The sequence below is a fragment of the Salvelinus fontinalis genome, chromosome 15, assembly GCF_029448725.1.
Source record: "Salvelinus fontinalis isolate EN_2023a chromosome 15, ASM2944872v1, whole genome shotgun sequence".
Taxonomy (NCBI): Eukaryota; Metazoa; Chordata; class Actinopteri; order Salmoniformes; family Salmonidae; genus Salvelinus; species Salvelinus fontinalis.
In genome coordinates, this window is record NC_074679.1 from 38,916,965 (window position 1) to 38,934,131 (window position 17,167).

The 17,167-nt window shown below is 42.8% G+C and overlaps 1 protein-coding gene across 1 annotated transcript; it reads left to right on the forward strand.

The window, feature by feature from the left end:
• Window positions 1–3,128: 3,128 nt before the first annotated feature.
• On the forward strand, window positions 3,129–5,815 carry LOC129811944 (syntaxin-11-like). The gene has a single exon (XM_055863736.1). It carries the CDS (start codon window positions 3,129–3,131, stop codon window positions 4,032–4,034), a length of 906 nt encoding a protein of 301 aa, XP_055719711.1. The 3' UTR covers window positions 4,035–5,815.
• Window positions 5,816–17,167: the final 11,352 nt, after the last annotated feature.

A 17,167-nucleotide genomic window follows, 5' to 3' on the forward strand; every position in this document is an offset into this window, starting at 1 on the left:
CCATAACAAAGCATTTGTATGCCTAGTGTTTTAATGAAAATAGTATTTTTTTTTAAACGCCATGTACAATCGTGGTATTACAGGAAGACGTATTTGTTTTCAAGGTCAGGTAAAGTGCTATTGACTTGAGGCCTACTGGAATAGGTCTATAAAGCACTGTTTTGGACACAAGTCATATGTTTATTGAGATCCAGTTGAAATCAGGGTGATACGGGCAGACTGGTTTCAAAAAGGCACTACGCGTCCTGTAATAGACATGTTGTTTTTAAAAACAATAGCTTCCAGACATTCCATAGGCCCATGTGACATGAGATTGTGACGTGACTGGAATGTTGTAAGAACTTAACCTGGCCAATAAGCGACAGTGGCTTACAGTTCAGAATAACTCACCTGTTCCATCCACTTTCATCATTGGACATATTTAGTCACTACCTGCATTTTCTGTGTTCTTGAGGTCACTTTAGAGTAAAAGAGAAGAAGAAATGTAACATATTTGGACGACCAACATTCATCACATTGGAAGGGTAACCAAACCAATCTCATTCTGATTGAAATATGTAGATTTTGAATATTGTGACTGTTGTGTCATAGAGTTAAATGAGCGCAATCATTGCTTTTATTCAATGATTACATGTGATCTCTTTTCCTTCCACTCTCTACATATTAGACTACTGTGTGAAAAGGCATGTGATAATAATCTTTGACAAATAGCTTATCTTGTGTCTTGTTTAAGGTACTTTTCATGCTCATATTGGGTAAGAGCAAAAAATGTTGTCAAAGATTTTGGTAAATTATTGGGTTAATTTGCCAAGTCACTCTCATTTAATCAAAAACAAACACAGTTTTCCATGTAAAAAAAGACAAGCTCAAGCATGCTTTAAAAAATTATCTTTATTACCAGATCTTTGCATTAAGAACAAACTTGTTTGGTGACTTTAGTTGCATGACATGTTGATTTTAAGAACTAAAACATGAATTGGATGAACTGGTTGAAGATCTCAGATATCAGTGTGTAAATAAGCAGGTAAAGGACAGGAAAGGGCAAGGGCAAAACAGGATAAAACACCAGACAATCATGGGATTCATGACAACAGGCAGAGCATGTAGGAAACTAGGCAGTATGGGGGGAATTCAGACCCGAGTTATGCGCGCATAAATTGAACTTTATTCACTTTTTCTTCCACTTTTCTCTCTGCACGTATTGGGTATTCTGACAATTAACTTAGCTACAGGTTAGCTTCATGCTGTTACAGCATGCTACCCATGGGACTAAAACGAAGGAGAAGTTGAGCCTCACGCTTCAACGCTCTTTGTTGTTGCGCAATTTGACCCACTATGCTGTTTACTGTGCATCTACCTTTAAGCATAAGAAAACACATGTGACAGCCAGCTATTCGTTTGGGGTGGAGATCATAGAGATGGAGGTGTGGCAGAGGTTGTCTACAGATACGCCATATTCTTTCCATGACCAGAGATACTCTATATAAGGACGAGATGGTCTTGTCTCCGCCCTAACAACAGGAGTCATTGTCACAAAAGTGGTAAGGCAGGTGGCAGGAGGCGAGATCAGGTGGGAACATTCTAGCCAATGCGAGGGCAGATATACGTTTAAACAATAGGCCATAGAGATAGATATAAAATTGTTTTCCCTAAAGTTCCCACGTGTGTACACTTATATAAGTATATTCGGAACAACCTAAATATCACAAAACTTATATTTGTTCAAATAAGCCTCATTTAGAAAATTAGCAATCACATTTTTTTGTTGCCCAAATCCAACACTCATAGGCCTCCATACAAAAATCTCTTCGCCTCGCTCTTCGCCTCGCTCTTCGCCTCGCTCTTCGCCTCGCTCTTCGCCTCGCTCTTCGCCTCGCTCTTCGCCTCGCTCTTCGCCTCGCTCTTCGCCTCGCTCTTCGCCTCGCTCTTCGCCTCGCTCGCCTATCACTTCGCCTATTCATCTCTGCTTTGACTTAATTCCCTCATTATTCCACCACATTTACATGCGAGGAAACCATGAATATGTTCGAGCAACCTGTCGGTTCCAAGTGGAAAAACATTTACTTGTTTTTTTCCTTTCGAAATAACACCGCTCTCAAAGCACTGGAATTGATACATCGATAAGATCTATTGATAAGACCTAGGTAAATAAGCAATCCATTTAGTTAAGGGTATTGTAAATATAAATGACAATTGTTTTAGATCTATTTGACTTTATGATCGCTGGAGACAATTGTGAAACCAGTTGTATTTCAGCAACCGAAAAGCATGTCAACATGACACGTATTTCGGCCTCATTTCCACAGTAACGTTTAAAAAACTGGGGGCGATTGACCCCAGCCATTATCACATTGGTTGCTGTGCCTTCATTTACTAAAATAGCTGGGATTAAAAACTAGATTGTAATACGTACAGAGGGATCTGTTAGCAGAAAAAAGATTTCATTAACAAAAAGTAAACAAATGAGTTTGTTTTACAGCTGTTGTACAGCTAATTTCCTGCAATTCTACACATTTTACCATGGGGTTCAGAATCATTTTTACTGCGAGATTACTACAAGTTTAAAAACTGGATAGACTAACTAGACTAATTTACCAATCTAAAATGTTATAACTCACATGGGATAATTGAGTGACAGTCAGTGAGTGACATGTAACAACAGGAAGACTGCGGATGCACAACTAATTAAGTTTTGAAATTGCCCCTTGTGTATTCTACTATTCTAACTCTCAAAAGTAAGTTGAGACCCTGACTGAGTTCTGTAAATATGTCCTCATATGCAGGAGGTGAAATTACAACCTCATGCTAATCGCATTAGCCTACGTTAGCTCAACCGTACCGTGGAAGGGACACTGATCCCGAAGAAGTTTTAAATGTATTCGGTGTGCGCAATGGAGCCACACCTGAAAGCCCCTTATGCACCTGCATACAGTAAGTCAAAATACCAACTACTGAAGAAGTGCTTCAATCTAAATGTGTGAAAAATAAATAGATTTCCTTAGCCTGAATGGGCCATTGGAATCCAGCAAGGCAGGAGGGACAACACAGGTAGGAGATGGGTAGCCTGGTGGTATGGTATGGTGGCTGGGTCACTGGTTAGCACTGACTCTCTCTCTCTCTCTCTCCAGATGAAAGACAGATTTGGCCAACTTCAGGATGCGTTGGACGAGCCTGGAGGAGGCGGAGGTTATACCAATGAGGCCTTCACCAATGTGGACCTGGACCTAGATGACCTGTCTGCCCATTCAGGCAGGAACCGTGCAACAGTGGCGCCTGACAACGGCCCTGAGCTGAACAGGATCCTCCAGGAGGCCCAAAATGTTCGTCAGGAGATCCAACAGATCCAGGAAGACCATGCACAGCTCCGGGACCAGAACTACCACGCCTTGAACAATACATTTATGGACGACACCAGTGATGTGATCAGGGATGCCAACAACATTGCAACAGACATCAAGACCAGAGGAGGGGCTGTGTTGCAGAGGCTACACAGGATGAACAGGGAGACCAGGAAGCTGGAGGTTCAGCGAGGTAGCACTGACCACGTGGTACGCATCGCCCGGACGCAGTACACCAACCTGAGCACCACCTTCAGGGAAGTGATGTTCAACTACAGCGAGACAGAGCTGGGACACAGGGAGAACTGTAAGAAACTGATCCAGAGACAGATGGCGATTGTGGGCAGAGACGTCACGTCTGAGGAGGTTGAGGAGATGATGGAGAGCGGGCAGCAGTTGAATATCTTCAACGCCCTGGCCAATGGGACGGCCCAGTCGGCACTGACGCAGATCGCTAGTAGACACAAAGAGCTGCAGGACCTGGAGAAGAGGCTCCAGGGGGTTCAAGAGCTGTTTCTGGATGTGGCTGTGCTGACAGAGGAACAGGGAGCGGTGCTCAACAACATCGAGACCAACGTACAAAAGACGGAGGCACCTATCGCGTGTGCCAGGGTTCAACTGAACGAAGCCAAAAGATATGACAAGAACAACCCCATCAAGAAACTGTTCTGTTGCTGCTCCCCATGTTGCAAATGATTGTATATCTCATCTGATACTTTGTGTATGTGATACATTCATGATCTTGATATTAATGTAAATAATATGATTTTTTAAAGAAAGCAGTGGGACTGGGAGGCCAGGTAACGATTGATACAATAAGGCCAGGTAACGATTGATAACCATTTCCAGGAAAAACATACTGTATGAGGGATGCATAGAAGGGCCTAAAAACTCTCTCTGGACTACCAACCAACGACACTTTCAATCAAAAGAACATTGCATTGAGTTTGCAGAGAGTCTGAACTCTTTCTATTCTAGGTGTGATAATCTGGACTTTAGTACTGAGAAGGATGAGCTGATGTGTGAACTCTTATCATTAGCACAATGGGAAGCTGATTTGGTAATAGAGGAAGCAGATGTTGATAGGGGTTTAAAATGAATAGCAGTAAACAGTCACCAAATAATAGTAATAGCTTTTTCAAAAATGAAAAGCTGAAATGTCTTGAGTCAATACGTTTGCAACCCTTTTGTTATGTCAAGCCTAAATAAGTTCAGGAGTAAGAATGTGCTTATCAAGTCAAATAATAAGTTGCATGGACTTACTCTCTATGCAATAATAGTGCTTTTTGAATGACTACCTCATCTCTACTCCACACACACAATTACAGTATCTGTAAGGTCCCTCAGTTGAGCAGTGAATTTCAATCACAGATTCAACCACAAAGACCAATGAGGTTTTCAAACGCCTCGCAAAGAAGGGCACCTATTGTTAGATGGGTAAAAAAACAGACATTGAATATCCCTTTGAGCATGGTGATGTTATTAATTACACTTTGGATGGTGCAACAATACACCCAGTCACTACAAAGATACAGGTGTCATTCCTAACTCAGTTGCCGGAGAGGAAAGAAAGCTCTCAGGCATTTCACCATGAGGCTAATGGTGACTTTAAAAAAGTTAGAGTTCAATGGCTGTGAAAAAAAGACAAAACTGAGGATGGATCAACAACATTGTAGTTACTCCACAATACTAACCTAATTGACAAAGTGAAAAGAAGGAAGCTTGTACAGAATGAAATATCCCAAAACTAAAGTAAAACTGCAAAAAATGTGGCAAAGATTTTAACTTCATGTCCTGAATACTAAGTGTTATGTTTAGATCAAATCCAACACAACACATCACTGAGTACAAAGCTTCATATTTTCAAGCATGATGGTGGCTGCATCATGTTATGGATAGGTTTGTCATTGGCAAGGTCTAGGCAGTTTAATTTTTTTATAAAAAGAAAAGGAATAGAGCTAAGCACAGGAAAAATCCTAGAGGAAAACCTGGTTCATCCTGCTTTCCAACAGACAATTTACCTTTCAGCAGGACAATAACCTAAAACAAAAGGCCAAATATACACTGGCGTTGCCTCCCAAAACGACATTGAATGTTCCTGAGTAGCCTAGTTACAGTTTTGACATAAATCGTCTTGAAAATCTATGACGAGACATGAAAATGGCTGTTTAGCAATGATCAACAACCAACTTGACAGAGCTTGAATAATCTTTTAAAGAATAATGTGCAAATATTGTACAGTCCAGGTGTGCAAAGCTTAGAGACTTACCCAGAAAGACTCAAAGCTGTAATCACTGTCAAATGTGTGAATACTTATGTAAATAAGATATATGTCTATTACATTTTTAATACATTTGCTAATGTTTAAAAAAAATCTGTTTTCATATTGTCATTATGGGGTATTATGTGTAGATGGGTGAGAAAAACACCCAATTTAAAAAATACATATACAGTGGGATGAACAAGTATTTGAGACACTGCCGATTTTGCAGGTTTTCCTACTTACAAAGCATGTAGAGGTCTGTAATTTTTATCATAGGTACACTTCAACTGTGAGAGACGGAATCTAAAACAAAAATCCAGAAAATCACATTGTATGATTTTTAAGTAATTAATTTGCATTTTATTGCAAGACATAAGTATTTGATACATCAGAAAAGCAGAACTTAATATTTGGTACAGAAACCTTTGTTTGAAATTACAGAGATCATACGTTTCCTGTAGTTCTTGATCAGCTTTGCACATACTGCAGCAGGGATTTTGGCCCACTCCTCCATACAGACCTTCTCCAGATCCTTCAGGTTTCGGGGCTGTCGCTGGGCAATACGGACTTTCAGCTCCCTCCAAAGATTTTCTATTGGGTTCAGGTCTGGAGACTGGCTAGGCCACTCCGGGACCTTGAGATACTTCTTACGGAGCCACTCCTTAGTTGCCCTGGCTGTGTGTTTTGGGTCGTTGTCATGCTGGAAGACCCAGCCACGACCCATCTTCAATGCTCTTACTGAGGGAAGGAGGTTGTTGGCCAAGATCTCGCAATACATGGCCCCATCCATCCTCCCCTCAATACGGTGCAGTCGTCCTGTCCCCTTTGCAGAAAAGCATCCGCAAAGAATGATGTTTCCACCTCCATGCTTCACGGTTGGGATGGTGTTCTTGGGGTTGTACTCATCCTTCTTCTTCCTCCAAACACGGCGAGTGGAGTTTAGACCAAAAAGCTCTATTTTTGTCTCATCAGACCACATGACCTTCTCCCATTCCTCCTCTGGATGATCCAGATGGTCATTGGTAAACTTCAGACGGGCCTAGACATGCGCTGGCTTGAGCAGGGGGACCTTGCGTGCGCTGCAGGATTTTAATCCATGACGGCGTAGTGTGTTACTAATGCTTTTCTTTGAGACTGTGGTCCCAGCTCTCTTCAGGTCATTGACCAGGTCCTGCCGTGTAGTTCTGGGCTGATCCCTCACCTTCCTCATGATCATTGATGCCCCACAAGGTGAGATCTTGCATGGAGCCCCAGACCGAGGGTGATTGACCGTCATCTTGAACTTCTTCCATTTTCTGATAATTGCGCCAACAGTTGTCGCCTTCTCACTAAGCTGCTTGCCTATTGTCATGTAGCCCATCCCAGCCTTGTGCAGGTCTACAATTGTATCCCTGATGTCCTTACACAGCTCTCTGGTCTTGGCCATTGTGGAGAGGTTGGAGTCTGTTTGATTGAGTGTGTGGACAGGTGTCTTTTATTCAGGTAATGAGTTCAAACAGGTGCAGTTAATACAGGAGAACAGTGGAGAACAGGAGGGCTTCTTAAAGAAAAACTAACAGGTCTGTGAGAGCTGGAATTCTTACTGGTTGGTAGGTGATCAAATACTTATATCATGCAATAAAATGCAAATGAATTACTTAAAAATCATACAATGTGATTTTCTGGATTTTTGTTTTAGATTCCGTCTCTCACAGTTGAAGTGTACCTATGATAAAAAATTACAGACCTCTACATGTTTTGTAAGTAGGAAAACTTGCAAAATCGGCAGTGTATCAAATACTTGTTCTCCCCACTGTATATTCAGGCTGTAACACAAGAAAACGGGAAATAAGTCAGGGGGTATGAATACTTTCTGAAGACACTATCACCCATAGCAGAAGCATTTATTGGAAACAAACAGCACTTATTCAGAGACTGGAAGTGACTCTGGAAATCACACTGATTTGTATGAAAAGTAGGCCTACCTTCATTGAAAATGGGCAATTGCCATGCACTAGTATAATAGGGTCCGTTTCCGATTTATGAAATGTACGAGCGTCCCTACGCACTTCTCAGTAGTTCGTAGTCAGATTTACCTTATGCAGGTGCATAACGGGCTTTGGAGGCATGGTTCCCTCGTGTGCGCTCAATACATTTAATTCAACCTCTGAAAACCCTCCCACTGCTGGCCAACAGATTTTCCCCTCTAGTTTTCATTCAATTGGTTTTTCAGTACATGTATCTTAAATATGGTGTACCTTTAATTAGACTTTTGTTGGCTGACTCACTAGAATACATCGAAAGAACGGGTTCAGAATATAGGGATCAATGAAAGAAATCCATCTAATGCATATTCGTCTCCGTTTCAGCACCAACTGGTAAATAAAAAAATACTCTGATTTTAGGCTAATTTTAGGGTCAGGAAAGTATACATGAATCAAAACAGGTTTGGAGATCCTTTGCGCACAAAATATATTGATTTATCCTCTAAGTTGTCATATTCAAGGTCAATCCATTAAATATTGGAAGGTGGAAAAAAAGTGTACGATAAGGGTTGAACAATAGTCCATGATCTACCTAATCTACCCTCACTAATCATGGAACTGTATGACAACGGCCCAGTCGTGGTGAACCGTGCGCCAGGCTCCAAGTTTAACCTGCTGCGTGTGGTCTGAGTTCCATAACGGTTCAAATAGGCTGCATGTCCCAAATGATTGCACAACGTTAACCTAATATGTTCCACTAATGCTAGTGACCCTCATGAACAACTACATGCACGTGACTGAAGAAAGAAAGGTAAACGGAATGGAATGATGCAAAACGTAAACTAGAGATTTATGAAAACTAACACTAAAGTGTTGTGGGTATTACTGATGGTGGATCCCGATAGTGGCTAATATTTAACATACTAAAAATGATTAAATAAAATGAAAAAGAAAAGCCCAGGCATATAATTAAAACATTCTATAGAGCACACATCAACTCGGCAGGTTCAGCCCTATAGAAGCCTATAACTTGGGTCTCCAAATTTCATCATCGCTAATTATAAGGGCACACAACTATAATTCTGAATCACGGTACTGCTATGCATAGCCTACTTCACTGTGGAAAAGGAGCACACGTCATAATGATGTGATTTTCAGTTTGCTTCGATGACTGGTTTCACATTCGTCTCCAGGGATCATAAGGAAACATCATCTAAAACAATTGCTATGTGTTTTTATAATCCCCTCCTCCAAACGTATGACTTATTTACCTAGCTCTTATCCATAGACCTGATCAATTTATAAATTACAGATCATGGCGAATGCTGTTATTTCTATCAGGAAAAAAGGAAGTAGATGCTTTTTCCACTTGGAACAGGCAGGTTCGCTCAACCTTATTCATGGTTTCCTTGCACGTAAAGGTGGTGTAATTATGAGGGCATTAAGCAGTGTGAATTACACTATGACATTCATTTAAACAGTAAAAAAAATATGACCTTTTAATGTGGCATGAACACAACCAGTCATGATATTGTCATCTGATTGTCAAACAAATCACTTTAAAAAGTAGGCATGTTCTTCCACGACATTATTCCAACATCCAAACTGTATGTACAGTCGTGGCCAAAACTTTTGAGAATGACACAAATATTAATTTTCACAAAGTCTGCTGCCTCAGTTTGAATGATGGCAATTTGCATATACTCCAGAATGTTTTGAAGAGTGATCAGATGAACTGCATGTCACGCCGTGACCTTAGTTATCTATGTTTTCTGTATTATTTTGGTCAGGTCAGGGTGTGACGAGGGTGGGTATGCTTGCTTTTGTCTTGTCTAGGGTTATTGTAGATCTAAGGGTTTTGTAAGTCTAGGTAATTGTAGGTCTATGGTGACCTGAATTGGTTCCCAATCAGAGGCAGCTGTTTATCGTTGTCTCTGATTGGGGATCCTATTTAGGTTGCCATTTTCCTTTTTGGTTTTGTGGGTTCTTGTCTATGTGTAATTGCCTGTCAGCACTCGTGTTACACAGCTTCACGTTTGTTTAGTGTTCTTGCTTCATTAAAAGAAGAATGTATGCATATCACGCTGCGCCTTGGTCTCCTCATTACAACGAACGTGACATTGCAATTAATTGCAAAGTCCCTCTTTGCCATGCAAATGAACTGAATCCCACAAAAACATTTCCACTGCATTTCAGCACTACCACAAAAGGACCAGCTGTCATCATGTCAGTGATTCTCTCGTTAACACAGGTGTGAGTGTTGACGAGGACAAGGATGGAGATCACTCTGTCATGCTGATTGAGTTTGAATAACAGACTGGAAGCTTCAAAAGGAGGGTGGTGCTTGGAATCATTGTTCTTCCTCTGGCAACCATGGTTACCTGCAAGGAAACACGTGCCGTCATCATTGATTTGCACAAAAAGGGCTTCACAGGCAAGGATATTGCTGCCAGTAAGATTGCACCTAAATTAACCATTTATCAGATCATCAAGAACTTCAAGGAGAGCGGTTCAATTGTTGTGAAGAAGGCTTCAGGGCGCCTAAGAAAGTCCAGCAAGTGCCAGGACCGTCTCCTAAAGTTGATTCAGCTGCGGGATCGGGGCACCACCAGTACAGAGCTTGCTCAGGAATGGCAGCAGGCAGGTGTGAGTGCATCTGCATGCACAGTGAGGTGAAGACTTTTAGAGGATGGCCTGGTGTCAAGAAGGGCAGCAAATAAGCCACTTCTCTCCAGGAAAAACATCAGGGACAAATCAAATCAAATCAAATTTTATTAGTCACATACACATGGTTAGCAGATGTTAATGCGAGTGTAGCGAAATGCTTGTGCTTCTAGTTCCGACAATGCAGTAATAACAACAAGTAATCTAACCTAACAATTCCACAACTACTACCTTATACACGCAAGTGTAAAGGGATAAAGAATATGTACATAAAGATATATGAATGAGTGATGGTACAGAACGGCATAGGCAAGATGCAGTACATGGTATAGAGTACGGTATATACCTATGAGATGAGTACTGTAGGGTATGTAAACATAAAGTGGCATAGTATAAAGTGGCTAGTGGTCCATGTATTACATAAGATGGCAAGATGCAGTAGATGATATAGAGTACAGTATATACATATACATAAGAGATGTGTAATGCAGGGTATGTAAACATTATATTAGGTGGCATTGTTTAAAGTGGCTGGTGGTACGTTATTACATAATTTCCATCAATTCCCATTTTTAAAGTGGCTGGAGTTGAGTCAGTATGTTGGCAGCGGCCGCTAAATGTTAGTGGTGGCTGTTTAACAGTCTGATGGCCTTGAGATAGAAGCTGTTTTTCAGTCTCTCGGTCCCTGCATTGATGCACCTGTACTGACCTCGCCTTCTGGATGATAGCGGGGTGAACAGGCAGTGGCTTGGGTGGTTGTTGTCCTTGATGATCTTTATGGCCTTCCTGTGACATCGGGTGGTGTAGGTGTCCTGGAGGGCAGGTAGTTTGCCCCGGGTGATGCGTTCTGCAGACCTCACTACCCTCTGGAGAGCCTTACGGTTGTGGGCGGAGCAGTTGCCGTACCAGGCGGTGATACAGCCCGACAGGATGCTCTCGATTGTGCATCTGTAGAAGTTTGTGAGTGCTTTTGGTGACAAGCCGAATTTCTTCAGCCTCCTGAGGTTGAAGAGGCGCTGCTGCGCCTTCTTCACAACGCTGTCTGTGTGGGTGGACCAATTCAGTTTGTCCGTGATGTGTACACCGAGGAACTTAAAACTTTCCACCTTCTCCACTACTGACCCGTCGATGTGGATAGGGGGGTGCTCCCTCTGCTGTTTCCTGAAGTCCACAATCATCTCCTTTGTTTTGTTGACGTTGAGTGTGAGGTTATTTTCCTGACACCACACTCCGAGGGCCCTCACCTCCTCCCTGTAGGCCGTCTCGTCGTTGTTGGTAATCAAGCCTACCACTGTAGTGTCGTCCGCAAACTTGATGATTGAGTTGGAGGCGTGCATGGCCACGCAGTCGTGGGTGAACAGGGAGTACAGGAGAGGGCTCAGAACGCACCCTTGTGGGGCCCCAGTGTTGAGGATCAGCGGGGTGGAGATGTTGTTACCTACCCTCACCACCTGGGGGCGGCCCGTCAGGAAGTCCAGGACCCAGTTGCACAGGGCGGGGTCGAGACCCAGGGTCTCGAGCTTGATGACGAGTTTGGAGGGTACTATGGTGTTAAATGCTGAGCTGTAGTCGATGAACAGCATTCTCACATAGGTATTCCTCTTGTCCAGATGGGTTAGGGCAGTGTGCAGTGTGGTTGCGATTGCGTCGTCTGTGGACCTATTGGGTCGGTAAGCAATTTGGAGTGGGTCTAGGGTGTCCGGTAGGGTGGAGGTGATATGGTCCTTGACTAGTCTCTCAAAGCACTTCATGATGACGGAAGTGAGTGCTACGGGGCGGTAGTCGTTTAGCTCAGTTACCTTAGCTTTCTTGGGAACAGGAACAATGGTGGCCCTCTTGAAGCATGTGGGAACAGCAGACTGGGATAAGGATTGATTGAATATGTCCGTAAACACACCAGCCAGCTGGTCTGCGCATGCTCTGAGGACGCGGCTGGGAATGCCGTCTGGGCCTGCAGCCTTGCGAGGGTTAACACGTTTAAATGTTTTACTCACCTCGGCTGCAGTGAAGGAGAGCCCGCAGGTTTTGGTAGCGGGCCGTGTCAGTGGCACTGTATTGTCCTCAAAGCGGGCAAAAAATATATTTAGCCTGTCTGGGAGCAAGACATCCTGGTCCGCGACGGGGCTGGTTTTCTTTTTGTAATCCGTGATAGACTGTAGACCCTGCCACATACCTCTTGTGTCTGAGCTGTTGAATTGCGATTCTATTTTGTCTCTGTACTGGGACTTTGCCTGTTTGATAGCCTTGCGGAGAGAATAGCTACACTGTGTGTATTCGGTCATGTTTCCGGTCACCTTGCCCTGGTTAAAAGCAGTGGTTCGCGCTTTCAGTTTCACGCGAATGCTGCCGTCAATCCACGGTTTCTGGTTTGGGAATGTTTTAATCGTTGCTGTGGGTACGACATCGTCAATGCACTTCCTAATGAACTCGCTCACCGAATCAGCATATTCTTCAATGTTGTTGTTGGACGCAATGCGGAACATATTCCAATCCGCGTGATCGAAGCAGTCTTGAAGCGTGGAATCAGATTGGTCGGACCAGCGTTGAACAGACCTGAGTGCGGGAGCTTGTTGTTTTAATTTCTGTTTGTAGGCTGGAATCAACAAAATGGAGTCGTGGTCAGCTTTTCCGAAAGGGGGGCGGGGGAGGGCCTTATATGCGTCGCGGAAGTTAGTATAACAGTGATCCAGAGTTTTGCCAGCCCTGGTAGGACAATCGATGTGCTGATAGAATTTAGGGAGTTTTGTTTTTAGATTAGCCTTGTTAAAATCTCCAGCTACGATGAATGCAGCCTCAGGGTGTGTGGTTTCCAGTTTACAGAGAGTCAGATAGAGTTCGTTCAGGGCCATCGATGTGTCTGCTTGGGGGGGAATATATACGGCTGTGATTATGACCGAAGAGAATTCCCTTGGTAGATAATGCGGTCGACATTTGATTGTGAGGAGTTCTAGATCAGGTGAACAGAATGACTTGAGTTCCTGAGTGTTGTTATGATCATCACACCACGTCTCGTTAATCATGAGGCATACCCCCCCGCCCCTCTTCTTACCAGAAAGTTGTTTGTTTCTGTCTGCGCGATGCGTGAAGAAACCAGTTGGCTGCACCGACTCCGTTAGCGTCTTTTGAGTTAGCCATGTTTCCGTGAAGCAGAGCACGTTGCAATCCCTGATGTCTCTCTGGAATGTTACCCGTGCTCGGATTTCATCGACCTTATTGTCAAGAGACTGGACATTGGCGAGTGGTATGCTAGGGAGTGGAGCGCGATGTGCCCGTCTCCGAAGCCTGACCAGGAGACCGCTACGTTTGCCCCTTTTACGGCGTCGCGTGGGCTCCCCGGCTGGGATCAGGTCCATTGTATTGGGTGGAAGGCAAAACACTGGATCCGTTTCGGGAAAGTCATATTCCTGGTAGGAACGGTGGTTAGTTGACGTTACTCGTATATTCAGTAGTTCCTCCCGACTGTATGTAATGAAATCTAAGATCACCTGGGGTACCAATGTAAGAAATAACACATAACACAGGACAGACTGATATTCTGCAAAAGGTACAGGGATTGGACTGCTGAGGACTGGGGTAAAGTCATTTTCTCTGATGAATCCTCTTACCGATTGTTTGGTGCATCCGGAAAAAAGCTTGTCCGGAGAAGACAAGGTGAGCGCTACCATCAATCCTGTGTCATGCCAACAGTAAAGCATCCTGAGACCATTCATGTGTGGGGTTGCTTCTCAGCCAAGGGAGTGGGCTCACTCACAATTTTGCCTAAGAACACAGCCATGAATAAAGAATGGTACCAACACATCCTCCGAGAGCAACTTCTCCCAACCATTCAGGAACAGTTTGGTGACGAACAACGCCTTTTCCAGCATGATGGAGCACCTTGCCATAAGGCAAAAGTGATAACTAAGTGGCTCGGGGAACAAAACATCGATATTTTGGGTCCATGGCCAGGAAACTCCCCAGACCTTAATCCCATTGAGAATTTGTGGTCAATCCTCAAGAGGCGGGTGGACAAACAAAACCCACAAATTCTGACAAACTCCAAGCAGTGATTATGCAAGAATGGGCTGCCATCAGTCAGGATGTGGCCCAGAAGTTAATTGACAGCATGCCAGTGCGGATTGCAGAGGTCTTGAAAAAGAAGGGTCAACACTGGAAATATTGACTCTTTACATCAACTTCATGTAATTGTCAATAAAAGCCTCTGACACTTCTAATTACACTTCAGTATTCCATAGTAACATCTGACAAAAATATCTAAAGACACTGAAGCAGCAGACATTGTGAAAATTAATATTTGTGTCATTCTCAAAACTTTTGGCCACGACTGTATATTCGCACCATTTGATTAATGGAAATAAACATCTGTTACAAAACAACAAGAAGTGTGCCTAATGACAGTTCGCCATTCCCATTGACTAGGCCTACATTACTTGATGTGTCTTGGTGCCAAATGTACCTTTTTTGTAGCCTGAAACGTCAGGACACCTGAAATGGGGCTGAAACTGTCTTGGGAAAAACAGGATGGTCAACCTAACACACATACTCAATTTACTAGACTAGGATACAATGTGTATTACCATGAGCTTCAAATAGGCCTATCGGTAGCCAGTGGTATAGTGTTTAAAAAAATAGGTGTGTAAACTCTGATTGCCGGTGGCGGTGAAAAAAGTACCGATCCCTATGCTTTCAATGCATTTTTTTAAAGGTGGGTGAACAGCGTTTACTTGCATTTACCCTCCTCCTGGCCTACACCACTGCGGAAGCCTACCCTCTCAACCAAGGCAATTTTAAACACATGAACACACGCAGACTAGTTAGCCTACATTCAATATAATACATTAGTTAAAAACAAAACATGTTCTACACCCTAGTTCATGAGTTGTCCATAATTCATGAGTTAATGTTTGGAGTCTTCACAGATCGTGTGACATAAAACACTACCTTTCTTTCCTTACATGAATGACATGTATGAAAGTGTTATTTTTCATTTTTAAACCCTGTACGAATAATAGATCTTGGAGATCTCGGGAAAATGCACTGTATGTGTAACTATGCATACGTTTCATTTTATTATGTTTTGTCGTGAAACAGTTCTCATGGGCACACAAATCCAAAATAATATAGGCCTATGCCGTTGCAAAATCGAATGCTTCTAACCGAAAGAGTCAACCATAGGCTTATTGTCATTAACATATACTTGTTGGATGGAATCGATGCGCATTGTTATCTAGCTGTAGGCTAGTCTAGTGAAATTATCGAACATCATCACATGGTCAAAACATATAGACTCAATGGTTGCTAAAATGGGAAGATGTCTGTCCTTGATGGGAAGAGGTCTGTCCATGATAGGGTGCTGCTCTGCCTTCTTGACATCTCAGTCGACCAGACTCAGTCGACCAGACTACATGCCCTAGTTTTTTTCGCACCTGGATTACTGCCCAGTTGTGTGGTCATGTGCGGCAAAGAGGGACATAGGTAAATTGCAGTTGGTCAAGAACAAAGCAGCACATATTGCACTTAGATGTACACGGAGGGAAAGTTCCGGTAACACGCATGTCAGTCTCTCCTGGCTCAAAGTTGTGAAGAGATTAACTGCCTCACTATTGGTCTTTGTGCGAGGTATTGTTGAAGGTACCGAAGTGTCTACAGTTTAGACACTCATCGATCGGTACAACACAAGACATGCAACTAGAGGTCTCTTCACAGTCCCCAGGTCCAGAACAGAGGCTGGGAAACGCACAGTATTAAATAGAGCTATGACTACATGGGACGCTCTGCCACCCCAGATAACTCAAGGTAGGAATAAAAATAGTTTTTTTTTTTTTAAACAGTTAAAAGAACACCTTACTGCACAAAGGGGACTGTGAAGAGACAGTCATTATATATATATATATTATTGTAATTTGCCATGTATTATGTATTAGACCTAGATATTGTGTGTATGTATTGATATATAGCCTATGTGTGACGTTTTAAATGTATTGTAATGAAACAGGCAGGGAGCAGGTCTCGAACCCTCGACCTTCTAGCCCGAGGTCCGGCGCGCTATCGACTGTGCCGCAAAAGCATTCTCGTGCGGCAGAGTCGATTTCCGCGCTTATAACCCCAGGGTCGTTACAGTATGTATTTCAGTCCTTGACTAATAATGTTCTGTACAATGTATTATGTTATGTTTCATAAGGACCCCAGGAAGAGTAGCTGATGCTTTTGCAGCGGCTAATGTGAATCCTAATAAATACCAAATACCAAAGGTGATCCAGTAAAGAAAACAGATAGAAAATAATGAAGATAAATAAATGGTCTACCCCTTCTGGCCACAGATGGCACGGATAACACCAGTACCCGCGCACCTGAATAACAAAGCAATGAGCGCTCTAAACAGCTGAATGACTAAAGCAAACGATGAGAAATGAACGGATAAATATAATTCATTGGAATAATGGCTAGTTTTTTATCAAGGTCGCCTGGCAAACAAATATGCATAAAGGAGCTCAGCTGAGGCTGAAATTCAGCACTTGGCCTACCAGCTGGGCAGCTTTCCCACATAGAAAAAAAAATGTTTATTATATATATTTTTTTATTTCACCTTTATTTAACCAGGTAGGCAAGTTGAGAACAAGTTCTCATTTACAATTGAGACCTGGCCAAGATAAAGCAAAGCAGTTCGAAACATACAACAACACAGAGTTACACATGGAGTAAAACAAACATACAGTCAATAATACAGTAGAAAAATAGACAGAGAGGTGAGAGGTGACAGAGAGGTGTCCGTTTCCTTGGAATATTTTATTTTCATATTGACCACTGTAAAATATATTTACCACTGCATTTTAAAGAAATATGAGAATGGCTAAATTAGCATTATGTGGAGACACGGCAAATTTAGACTTTTGTTGCATTTAGGGGAGCTAAACCCCGCCGACTCCCTATTAATTCGT

Coding starts and splice junctions, on each gene's coding strand:
- LOC129811944 (XM_055863736.1), top strand. CDS start 3,129: ATGAAAGACAGATTTGGCCAACTTCAGGATGCGTTGGACGAGCCTGGA.